Genomic DNA, 13,056 nt, shown 5'->3' with positions numbered 1-13,056 from the left:
TTTTGTATCATGGACCCATTTAGCAGTCTGGTGAAGCCTGTGGACCACTTAGAACGTTTTTAAATACACAAAATGAAATGCATAAGATTACATAGGAATCCAATTTTATTGAAATATAGTTATCACAGCATTAAAAACGCAAAACTGCATACTCTTGTTCTCTTTCTCTTGGCAATCTCATCAGCTTCCACGAGTTTGACTGTCATCTCTATGCAGAGAAATCCACACGTGTGTGTGTGCATGCACATGTGCACCCATGTATCTCCCTAGTCTTCCTCCAGAGTTTCAGTCCCTCGTCACCAAATGCCTAGTGGACATTTCACATGAGATGCCCTAGAGCTGTCTTAAACTCAACATGTCTAAAATAGAAACTCATTTTTCTTCCTACCCTCTGCCCTCTTAAAAACTTCCCTATTTCTATCCAAGGTAGCAGCATCCTTCCAGTGTGCAGGTCCACCATCTTGGTGTTATCTTCAGCTCCTCCCTCCTCCTCACCTCACATATCCAGTCTGTTTACCAGCTCTCACTATTTCTACCTTCCCAACATTCCTCCCACCAGTCTCATCTCCACTCAACCAGGTCGCACCTCATCCCTTCTTTCCTAGGTTGTGGCAATCGCTTCCTGACTTGTCTCCCTGCTTCTGACAACATAATTTTCCTTAAGTGAAGCTCTGACCATGTGATTTCCCTACTCAACCAATTCCAGTGACCTCTTATTGCTTCTAGGATAAAATATAAACTCTATTTAGCTTTTAAAATCCCACACAAAGTTAGGTATAGAAATCTAACTTACTCTATAGGAAGTAGGAGCGGAAAGGGGAAAGAAAAGGGCAGATAGAGGAAGGTGGAGGTCAAAAGCAAAACTCTAGTGAAGAGGGAAAGGGAGAAAGAAGAGAGAAAAGCATAAGGGGTGGGGAAAATAGGATGGGGAGAAAGACACAGATGGTAATCATAACTGCGAATGTGAATGGGATGAGCGCTCCCACAAAACAGAAATGGATAGCAGAGTGGATTAAGAACAATAATCCTACAATATGTTGTTTAAAAACCTGGAAAGACTACAAACTGATGCTGAGTGAATGAAGCAGAACCACAACATTGCACATAGTAACAAGCCACGTTGTGTGATCACTGACTTTGACAGACTTAGTTCTTAGCAATGCAAGGATCCAAGACAATTCTAAAAGACTCATGATGGAAAATGCTATCCACATTCAGAGAAAGAACTTTGGAATCTCAATGCAGGTGGAAGCATACTATTTGTTCTCCTTTTGTTTTGTTTTGTTTCTTCTTTCTTGAGGTTCTTCCCATTAGTTCTAATTCTTCTCTACATCCTGACTAATGTGAAAATGTTTCATATGAATGTATAAGTAGAGCCTATATCGGACTGCATGCCATTTTGGGGAGAGAGGAGGAAAGGGAGGGGAAGAAAATGTAAAACTCAAAATCTTATGGAAGTGAATGCTGAAAATTAAAAATTAATTAATTATAAAGTAAAAAAATAAATTAAATTAACACTAAAAAAAGAAAACCTTACACAACTTGGGCACAACCCATCTTTCTAACCCCACTGACCTTTACGCTCCCTCCCACGCTTTGATTCAGCCCCATTGTTCTCTCCATTACTTATTCCTGACACACCATCACCCATCTCCACTTATTTCCCATACTCCATGCCTTGAATGCCTGTCCTTATCTCTGCCTCAGTCTCTCTCTTTCATTTAGGTGCAGCTCCAAAACCATTTTGAGCATGAAACCTTTCCCAATTCCAACTATTAGCACCCTCCCTCTCAAACTATCTTGTGTTTAACTTCTTTGCCTATGTCTATGTAGGCACTTTGAAAATACTTGGTTAAGAAAATCTGGGTTTTAATCCTCATTCTGATTGTTTTAATGAGATGTCATGGGAGGTAATTATTTTCTCTTTATTGAGCGCCAGTCAATAAGCATTTATTAAACACCTACCATGCCAGACAGTGCTAAGGCCAGGATGGAGGTCTTGAAGCAAAAGCTGGGTAATCCCTTTTCAGAGATTTTCCTGGGCATTCTTGTTCAAACAGATTTGGAATTAGATGGCCACACCACGGTCCCTTCCAATTGAGATTTTATGATGCTCTTTGTGTGATTCTGGAAAGGTAAATTCTCCTCTCTGGGCCTCAGTTTCCCCCTGGGAAAATAAGGTGGTTGATCAAGCTGACTGGTAAAGTCTCCTGTAGCTCAAACACCTACATGTTGTGCTTTAACCAACCCCTGTTCCCAAAAAAAAGAGGTTCAGACAGCACCACGAACCCTCTGTGATGTAGTCCTTTACCTCCATGACCTTGGTCTCCCCCAGTGGTGCCCAATGGGACAATGAATGGTTTGAGACCATTCAGGGGTGTGCACTGCTGTCTAAGTGAGCCCCATCTCAGCATTCATTCCCTGGCTGAGTGAGATAAGATGAACCGAAACATCCTTGATTTGTACCAGAGCTTACCTAGCCATGGGAGACATAAGAGAAAACAAAAGATGCATATCCTGAGCTCCAAGACTACCATTCCTTGCTTCTGTTTTTGTTGTTAAAGGTCAAGCTTCCTATTTTATCTCCCTAGAGGCAGCTCGGTAGTGCAGTGGCTAAAACTCTCTGCCTGGAGTCAGGCTCAGAGTTCAAATACTGCCTCAGATACACACTAGCTGTGTGACCCTGGGCAAGTCACTTTACCTCAGTTTCCTTAACTCTAAAATGGGGATTATAATAGCATCTACATCTTAGACTTGTTGTGAGGGTCAAATGAAGTAATATTTACCAAGCTTAATAAATGTTTGTTCTTTCTTCCTCCCCCTGCCCCACTTTCCAATGGGGCACCTCTCTGAGCCTACATTTCCTCACCTGTAAAAGAGATAATCTTTGTAGTATCTACTTCACAAGGTGTTGTGATACCCATTCGAATGGCTAAAAAGAACGTATTGTCAGAAGATACTGATACTTAGAGCTGCTCTAGTCCAAGGCCATATAGTTCATCATGGGCAAAGCCAGGAATCAAGATCAAGGTTTTCTGAATCTTCTGACTTCCAGTCCACTGCTCTGCCTACCAAACCACGTTTCTGCACTTAGCCTTTTTTTGTCTTTCACAAAGAATTCTTTTCTGATGAAACAGTGGTATGGAGGGAGGGAAGCAGGGCTGAAAGACTCCAGGTTGATAAATGAGTTAAGTATCTTTCATAACACCCACTCTCATTTCCCACGGGAGACCCTGAGTTAAGTGTTATTCTCCCTCCCTCAGACACTGGCCGCAGCGGCTCTGATTCTCAGACTGCTCTGCTTGTGAAATTGGGACAGCAGAGACGGCTCCAGTGTGTGCTCTTGGGGTGGTCATAAGAAAGCGTACACTGGTTGCTCTGCATACTTTGAAGTGCCATAGTGTAGATGCCGGTAGTTCCTGGGATGCTTCTCCTTCCTCCTCTCTGCCTCTTGGCTTCCTTCAAGACTCAGCTCACATTCCACCTTCTGCGTATGGCCCTTCCTGGTTCCCATCAGTGCTAGTGCCTTCCCTCTGAGATGATGTGCTCTGCACACATCTTACGGGGACAGTTTTCTGTACGTTGTCTCCCTGCTAGAATGTGGGCTGCTTGACAGCAGGGACTTTGGTTTTCTTTTTACCTTCTTCCTGGGGTCTTCCTGGCAGAGATACTAGAGTGGTTTACCATTTCCTTCTCCAGCACATTTTATAGATGAAGAAACTGAGGCAAACAGGGTGAAGTGACTTGCCTGGGGTCACTGAACCAGTAAGTGTCTGAGGTTGCATTTGAACTCAGGGCCTTCTGACTCCAGGCCCAGCGCTATGGCGCTGCCTGGTGGCCTGAGTCTAGAACACTCGAGTTCAAATTCTGCCTTGAACACATCTTGGATGGGTCGTTCAGGGCAAGTCACTTAACCTCTTACTATCTCAAGCAACTCTCTTCAAAGGATTGCAGGTCTGCATCAGCAGAGGGAGATTCTTACCCCAATAAATCACAGATTTGGGTCTAGGATACAACACAGAGAAATGGTGGGGTTTGCATGGGATCACACAGGCTGTAAGTTGCATAACCACGATTTGAACTCACGGTGTAGTGGATAGAGCACCAAGTCTAGAGTTAGGAAGACTCATCCTCCTGACTTAAATTTGGCCTCAGACACTCACTGGCTGTGTGACCCTGGGCAAGTCACAACCCTGTTTGCCTCAGTTGCCTCATCTGTAAAATGAGTTGGAGAAGGAAGTGGCAGACCAGTCCAAGAAAACCCCAAATGGGGTCACAGAGAATTGGACACGACTGAAAATGACTGACAGATCTGTAACTCCAAACCCAGCTGACTTTTTCACCATGTCACACTGCTCTCCATGACTTGCTTGGATGCTAAGCACTGAGCAAATTTACAGAACAGCAATCATCAAAGCCTGGCCTTGACAAGACTTCCTAGAGCAAGTAGGTGGGAGAATGGATAGGGCTTTGGGCCTAGGAATTAGCAAAACCCTAGCTCAGATCCTGTCTCAGGTACTTACTAGCTCTGTGAACCTGGACAAGTCACTGAACCTCTCTCAAGCTCAGTTTCTTCACCTGTAAAATGGGGGTGATAATAGCCTCTACCTCCCAGGGTGGTTGTGTAGGTATAATGAGGTATTAGTAAAGAGCTTGACAAAGTACAAAGCACTACGCACGCTATTGAGGATGACGACAAATGGTTGAGTAGCTCCTGGGGTGCACTTCAGCTGCCAGTACCTCACACAGAACTGCAGGCCCCAGAGGTCACTGAATGCTAGGTCAGTTTTGGAATGAACTGAGTGCGCTCCTAATTTCCATCCTTAGGACTGAGTGCTGTCCACTAGGTGGCGCACCTGGCCAGGCTCCAGCGGGCAGATCAGCTCGGGAAGCGGGACCACTTGGATAGCTGGTGTTGGAACCACATTGCTTGGGCAGCTCAGCAGCCCAAGACTCATGTCCTAAACTGGCTGATGTCCAGGAGGATGGCCCAATGCTGCTACTCATCTTCCCTCTGGACTAACGAGGCCCTTTTCTGACCCTCTCATTTTGTTTTATTGAACAGTAATATTTTAGAAACAGAATTAAGGCAGCTCAGCTCTGGAAGGGCTGTAGAGGCCACATACTGCACTCAAAAGGGTCATCCAGCCTCCTCTCCAAGACTTCCAGGGAGGGGGAGCCCGCCCCCGCTGAAGGCGGCCCAGTCGTCTCATGGATGCCAGAATCACAGCACTGCAAAGTCCAGAATTAGGAACCAACTGTCAGGGTCAACCTTCTCATTTTACAGATGAAGAATCTGACCGCCAGAAGTTAAGCAACTGGCCCCAAGGTCAGAGCTAGCAAGTAGGAGAGCTGGGTCCTCCAAGACCTGTCCTGTTCCTTCTGCTTTCATGCTGCTTCTACCCGCCACACAGCGGCCAATCTGCTGGTAGTTAGTCTGTCCAGACTTACCCAGGCTGGCCACTGGGCACACAGTCAGAAGGAGCCAGCTTTTCTTCTTAAGCTTCGGCAAATGTCAGAGTGGTAGGAGAGAAGGTCGACTAGAGGTTGGGAGGGAGCAATGTGCCCCTGGAACACTAGCATCATGGTCTGAGGGATGGGGCAGTGGGGAAGTGCTTCTCCCAAAGGTGGCCGTTAAATTTTCCACTCTGGGGCAAAGCTCCATTAACCTCACCCTATTTAAGGCTCTGCTAGGGTAGTGGGAGACCAACAGGTCTGTAGTCAAAGCTTTTCCAGGGTGGTAAAGTCTGCTTGAGATCATACTCTGTTTGCTCCCAGAGACCCTTAGTTGACCTGGAAGCTCCCACTGATTTTGAAAATAAAATGCCCTTTTCTCTCTAATGGTGACAGCCCTTGTATTATATGCTAATGTCAGGATACAGAGAAAGATGACTGTGAGGGGCTGATGGGAGATCTCTATTGGCCTAATGAGATTAATTAGGTGGAAGACGGGACTTAAAAAGAACAACCAAATTGAATTATCTCTGGATTAATCTTTCCAGATGAGTGACTTTTTCAGGAAGGCAGAAATAAGTTTTTTTTAAAAAAGCTGAAGAGCCTGGATCAGAAATTTTTTTTTCATTTTTTTCCCTGTATGAAGGGAAGAGGGAATGGAAGAGAACAATTAAATATTTACTATGTGCCAGACATGTTGCAAATATCATTTCTTTGGATCTCGTATGATTATTGAAACATTCAAAATCATATAGAACTTAGAAGCTGGAGTATAGAGCACTGATGTCTCAAAGTCTTCACAGTAGAAAGAATCTTATTCCAAATTTTAATTCCAGGACAGGGCACAGTGGATAAGGGCCTGGAATCAGGAAGACCTTAATTCAAATCTGGCCTCAGATACTTACTAGCTATGTAATCCTGGGCCAGTCATTTAGCTGGTATCTGTCTCAGTTTCCTCATCTTTAAATGGGGATAGTGATAGCACTGACTTCCCAAGGTCGTTGTGAGGATCAAGTAAGATATCTGAGAAGTAGCACACTGCCTAGCACACAGAAGGTGCTTAACAAATGCTTATTTCCTTACTTTGGTCCCATGTGACCTTGTCCTACAGATGAGATGAGGCCCAGAGATATTCGGCAATTTATCCAAAGGTCAGAGCTAAGCAGCGGCAGGACTGGAAGTAGTACACCCCACCTTCATACTTTGTACTACAATAATGATGTCGTTTTACCTTCACAACCACGCTGGGAAGAAGGTACTGTTATTTTATAGATGAGGAAGCCAAAGCTGAATTAAATGACTACACCCAGGTCTTTCCTGACTCCAAGTCCAACACTCTGCCCACTGTACCACCTAGCTGCTAAATGCCACATAAAGCCTTGCTCTGCCTTCGAATGGGATCAAGAGGAGCTTTGATCCACTCAGCAGAATTGAAGCTTTCATCTTAATTCCTTATTGTAGTTTTTAAAAAGCCCAGTTAACGTAATACCTGATCACTCTATCACCCTGGCAGTGAAAACAGCTTTGATTCCCAGCTCCGTCATGAGGCTGAATTGTCAAGGAAAACACCAAGCTAGCAACTGCTCATTGGAGGTTACTTCAGTTAAGGAAAGCAACCAAATTTTCCACTCTCAAATGCATTTACAAAATGACTGGCACATGCTGACCCTGGGAAATCTATCTTCCTTTCTGATGACCTTGAAATTTGGAAGCTAAGGCAAACTGAAGGTACATGTTGTTTGTACCTATTACTGAAATGACTCAAAGCTGAGACCTGCTGTATTTAGAAACAATAATAGCTGGGATTTTTCTGGGGCTGTGGAGGTTTGCAAAACACTTTTACAGGGTGGCCCAAAAGTCAGTGAAGTTTTAAGCTATAGAACTTTTGGGGCACCTGTGTTTTCTCCTTCAAATTTCACAACAATATGAAGCAGAATTTGAATCCATCTTCCTGACTCCAAGACCACTGATACTGTCTCTCAATAAATAAATGTTAGGTTAACTGAGTTTCTATGGATCGTGTTTCTGCAAAGGACCAATCATGCTCATTCTCAACCTAGCACTAAATGCCCAGAGTTAACAGAGAAGAGGAGAGAAGAGAAGAGAATAGAAGAGAGAGGGGAGAGGGGAGAGGGGAGAGGGGAGAAGACAGGAGAGAAAGAAGTCTTGAACCTTCGGGATTTGGGATGTTCAAAATCTATTAGGACCTTTGGACTCCTTTGGCATCTGGTGAGATTCTGGGCTCCTCAGAATTATGGTTTTAAATTCACAAAATAAGTTATATAGGATTACAAAGGAAGCTAATTATATTAAATTATAATTTTATAAAATTAAATATATGCTATATATTAAGTTCTATGTCAATTATATATTATATATTCGGGGGAAGAGTGAGGGGTTGAGAGAGACAGAGAAAATGTTCACAGACCCAAGGTAAATTATTCCCTTATAGAGGAAATGATGAAAGAGGAGAAACTGTCTCCTAATGATAAGCTACAAACAAAAGCCCTTTGGAACCTATTTACACATTCAATTTTCAGGAGGTGAGACAGGCCCCAAGAAGCCTCCTCTGCGCACATGACAGTTGGCACGTGAATTCCCACCAACATTCATGCCATCTCAGCCAGTTTTCCAGTTTCTAGGTTAATTAAGCAACGATAGGAACACAGTATTTCACAGAATGAAGCAATTTTAGTTCAAAATCTTGTACAAAATGTGAACACACCCTTGAAAGTACATTTAAGCATATTACACTGCTACTATCAAAGACCTGTGATCCAAATCAGATAAAAAGCCCTCATTCTGCTGCTCAACAAGTATTCTGAGAACAATTATAGAATTATTCTTCAGCAAAACTGTAAAAATGCCTGTCTGACCAAAGTCACAGTGAAGGACATTTCCAATTTAAAACCAAGGTGAAACGAGTTACTCTACACCCAGTTCAGGCATGCATGGTTGGTAATAACTTGGAGGCTTAACCCAAGAAAAGCTGATTTCCTGCATGAGGTTTTCTGACTAAAGAATGGTGCTTAGTCTTTCAAAGACCACTGCTGCCTCTAATGAACCTACTCACTTCTAGGAAAACACAAAATGAATCAAAGAAAACCCAACTCATGAGGAAAGTGTTATGGGAAACTATACTCCAATTCCACATGTTATGTAGGCTATGTCTGAAGATATCTACTAGATAAAGATGGTCATAAATAATTGCACTCTGTACGGTATGGCTCCTATTAGTTACACAGGGAGCAGCACAGGGACATCTGTCTTCATCAAGGTATTCATGATGGTGGGCTAGCCATTCATTGGGTCTTACTTAGCAAATATCAACCCAATACACTCTCAAATCACAGAGAAATATGTTGCTTCTTAAGGATTTAACTCTACCAGGAAGAAAGGATAAAGGTCACTTTCTGCTATCATGGATTTGGTCAGTTCAAGTGAATTGACACATTTGGAATTAGCATGTTTTCTGAACAACCAGGGCCTATATATAAAACCTGTCTTTCTCCTGTCTTCAAACACCTATATTTCACATGTGGCATCTTCTTAAACCCCTTAAACTAACAGTGTCAATACACTCCTAATTTCTTTTCTTTGAATGCACTGATGCAGAAAATTCTCATCTTTTCTACCCTTTAACCTTTGGTAAAAAAACCCCCAAACCCACCTGTGTTATTTAAGATACATAAGAACCAGTTTTAACCCTTCTATTACTACCAGATATTTTTAGTTTTGAATTTTCTCTTTTTCCCCTCTATGAATCAGAAATGCTGGTCTTTGGTCTACGTCGCAAAAACATAACCTTGTAGTGTTTTCAGTGTGTGCCTTTTTTACATTAAGAAAAAAAGAACATTCGGTTTGGAAGAAGAGGACTTAATTCCTATTTTCCTCTTCAAATAAAATTCCTTAACATCAGCCACATGTGAAATATGCCTCCCACCTCCTGGCAGAGCAGAGGTAGACTACAGGTATGGAATGAGGTACACACTGTCATGTGTGGCAAATTTACTGACTTGTTTGACCTGACTACCTATGTGTTACAAGGGAGGGTTCTAATGGGGGTGGTGTGTGTGTGTGTGTGTGTGTGTGTCACTGAATGACAATGATACTAAAAAAGAACATCAGTAAAGCAACGAAAACTCCCCCTCAATTACCTAGATGCCTGCTCCCCCCATTCCTAGTGGCAAGGACCTTTCCACTGCTCTGTTCTAACTACTCTTTACAACACGGAAGCACATTATGAAAGACTAGATACTGTCCTCCCTTTCTAGTTCATCTGTCCTTCCTCACTAGTCTTCAACAGCAGCTTGTGGGCAAAGAACCCACATCTCAACATTTCAAGGGATCTTACTGCTTGTTCAACTAGTTTGCATGTAATGGCTCTTGGATAAACATTTCCAGGATTGGAAATGTATAAATGAAGTATTTATATGAGATAAAGACAGCAAGGACATGAACTAAATCACCCCAAATCTGTCTCTCCATCCCCTGATGATGGTCCAATTTATGTGTAAATATTAATAAAATTCACATCACAACTGACAATCCCTCAAAATGGAGATTTCCTTTGGATCATAAACTCTGCAAATACATTTCAAACATTCTATTCCCTCACCTATTGTGCGCTGAGTAAAAAGTCAAATTCTCAACCAGCCAGGTCAGGCATTTTTAGTTTTAAACAAAGAAACTGTCCTCTTTTTGGAAGAGACTTTGTGACAAATCTGCTCATGGCATGCAATTACAATTTGCATATACATGATTTTGAAAATAATTTAATATATTAACATCAACATACAGACCCAAGGATATCCTGTCATTATTTGAAATTTGAAGAAACCGATGAACACAATCCCTACAAGACAGAAGAACTACCCACAGGCCAGGAGGATTCTTTACAGTGAGTGTCACCATGGTGTTTGGACAAGTAGTAAGGCAGAGGGCACATAAATGAAAGCCTTAACTTACAAGAAACCACACTGAGAACCCTGGGGGAAAGGAAATTGGACAGAAGTAATATAATGCCTTGTAAAACAATCAGCAACATTAGGACAAATCAGTCTACAATGTCCACTGATTACGCCTCTTTTTTCTTGATGATCAGTGGTCCCACGTTGTCGCCAGTTTCTTCATTGTGCTTTGTGTGGGCACCATCGCAAAATGGGAACTAGAAAGCAGAGAGAGAAAGAGAGAGAGAGGAATTCGTGGTGACTGTGGGACCATTATGATGATAACCTCAGCTGACAGCTGGTAGCACTTTAAAGTATTACTATTACTTTCTACGTGACATATGTTATTTCATTCGATGCCCACTTTTGAGATAGGTGCAACAGGTAGACAGACTTAAGTTCAAATCTCACCCCAGATGCTGCTCAGGTGAGATCAAACGCAATTTCTTAAAAAACAAAAACAAAAACACCCAACCCAAACAACTACAAGCAACTACAACTCCAGAGGAGGCCGAAGGCCAGCACTCAACCCAGGCGGGGAGAACCAGAGGGCAAAGAAGAGAAACACTCTCAGTTTATCTTCCAAGGTATCTGTTTACATACAACATCTTTATTACCACGATGTATTCAGAAAAGGACTAAGTTTGCAGCTCCAAACTTTATCAGGTTAACTAAAGCCCACAGAGAAAGCTTACTGCTTGATTTCAGAAGAGAGAGGAGACTTAGGTCATCTAGCCCACCCAGAGCCCTCCTATTATAGAAGATGCAAGTAAAGGCCTACAATGACGTGACCTACGGAAGGTCACCTAATAGGAGGCAGAGTTGGGACAAGGCCCAGGTCCACTGTCTCCAAATCCGGACCTGCTTCCTGTGACCCAATGAGGAAAAGTGCCCAAGTAAGGAGAAGTTTTGTCAGTAAAACACAGGTAAGCTCTGGCTCACGTGCCTGGGTTCAGTCTCTGATTGGCACCTAAAGGAGATATAGCATCTTTTCTTAAACGTAGAAAAGGGCAGGTGGAGTCCTCACAGTAAGCCCACAACTGCCCTGCAGCACGAGATTGCACGGTGGCAAAGGGTGATTAAAAAAAACAAACTCTGTTCCCTCTCACAGGAGTCACTGAGGCCAGGGTGAGGCCGGCATCTCTAAGGGACGGATGTTTAACAAACAAATGCAGACCGTTTTACACTCATATAATCAGTGGCTCCAATTTTATAAACAGGGTAGGAAACAAGAGTGAGCATGACCATTCCACCCAAATGCAGGTGATTATACTTCTGAAAACAGTACTAGAGGAAAAGTGGCCTGGGCTCTGTCACTTACAGGAGGAATGTACTCCGGCCCATTCACGCCCATGAAGCGGAATTCTGACATAAAATGATGCTGAAACCAACCTGAAAGAGACCGCCTAGAGCAGGGAAAGGGAACAGGAAGAGAAGGTGGCAGACCCAGGTTCAAACCCCACCACTGCAAATTACTACCATCTGACTTGGAGGTGGCCACTTCATGTCACCAGGGGCCAGTTTCCTCTTCTGTAAAAGAGGGGTGGGTAGTTGTCTGAACTCAATCCTAGGGTGCTAGTTGACTGTTACTGTCTAAAACTTTCTACCATCAACAGCATGCTTTTAAAACTGCAAATTAATTTTTAGGAGAGCTTCATGCCAGCTTTTATTACTAGTTATCACTGTCTTCAGGCCAACAGATTTTAAAAAGAACCAGCATATTCTGGAAAGCAATTTGGAAAAACATGCATAACTCTTGACCCAGTGGTACTACTACGAGGCCTGTACCCCAAAGAGTTCAAATAAAAAGGACCCATAGGTACCAGTGTCTTAGAGAGTGGCAAAGACATGGAAACTAAAGGGGTGCCCATCAACGAAGGAATGGCCAAATTATGCTATTTATGAATGATGGAATGGTATCGCACAATTCAAAAAAAAATTATGAAGTAGGTGACTTCAGAGAAACTTGGAAAGGCTTGGGTGAAGTGAGCAAAACCAGGGGAACACTTTTTTAATTTTTATTTTATTGTCTTTTTTCTTTTTCTTTTTAATTTATTTAGTATTTTGCCCCAGTTTCCCCATGTATAAACAATTTTTAACATTCATTATTATAACTGAGTTCCAAATTCTCTCCCTTCCTCCCTTCCCAACGCCTTTCAATGAGAAGGCAAGCAATTTGCTATAGGTTATACATGCATAGTCATGCAAAACATTTTCATAATAGTCATGTTGTGAAAGAAAACACAGAACAAAAAAAAACCCTTAAGAAAAATAAAGTAAAAAAAAAGTATGCTTCAACCTCTTTTCAGATACCAACAGTTCTTTCTCTTGGGATGGACAGCATTTTTCTTCATAAATCCTTCAGAGCTGTCTTGGATTGCTGAGAACAGCTAAGTCATTCACAGCTGATGATTTTATAATATTGCTGTTACTTTATACACAATACATTTCACTTTGCATCAGCTCATGTAAGTCTTTCTAGGTTTTTCTGAGAGCATCCTGCTCCTCATTTCTTATAGGACAATAGTATTCTATCATAATCACATACCACAATCTGTTCAGACATTCCCCAACTGATGGGCATCCCCTCAATGCAGGAGAAGAGTTTATACAATAACCACTATGCTATAGAAACAAACAACTTTGAAAGACT

General features: G+C 42.4%; 1 protein-coding gene across 1 annotated transcript in view; it reads right to left on the bottom strand.

Annotated features, from left to right (window-relative positions):
• Positions 1–10,213: 10,213 nt before the first annotated feature.
• CISD1 (CDGSH iron sulfur domain 1) overlaps positions 10,214–13,056 on the bottom strand; it is a 36,878-nt gene continuing 34,035 nt past the window's right edge. The window contains exon 5 of the mRNA XM_020998228.2: positions 10,214–10,621. Within this exon, the coding sequence (XP_020853887.1) occupies positions 10,532–10,621 (90 nt within the window). The 3' untranslated portion in view covers positions 10,214–10,531. The remainder of the gene's footprint in view (positions 10,622–13,056) is intronic.

This window comes from Phascolarctos cinereus, unplaced genomic scaffold (assembly GCF_003287225.1).
Source record: "Phascolarctos cinereus isolate Bilbo 61053 unplaced genomic scaffold, phaCin_HiC Scaffold_3;HRSCAF=262, whole genome shotgun sequence".
NCBI lineage: Eukaryota > Metazoa > Chordata > Mammalia > Diprotodontia > Phascolarctidae > Phascolarctos > Phascolarctos cinereus.
Note: the sequence above shows the minus strand (reverse complement) of the source record. Positions and strands in the feature narration are given on the sequence as shown.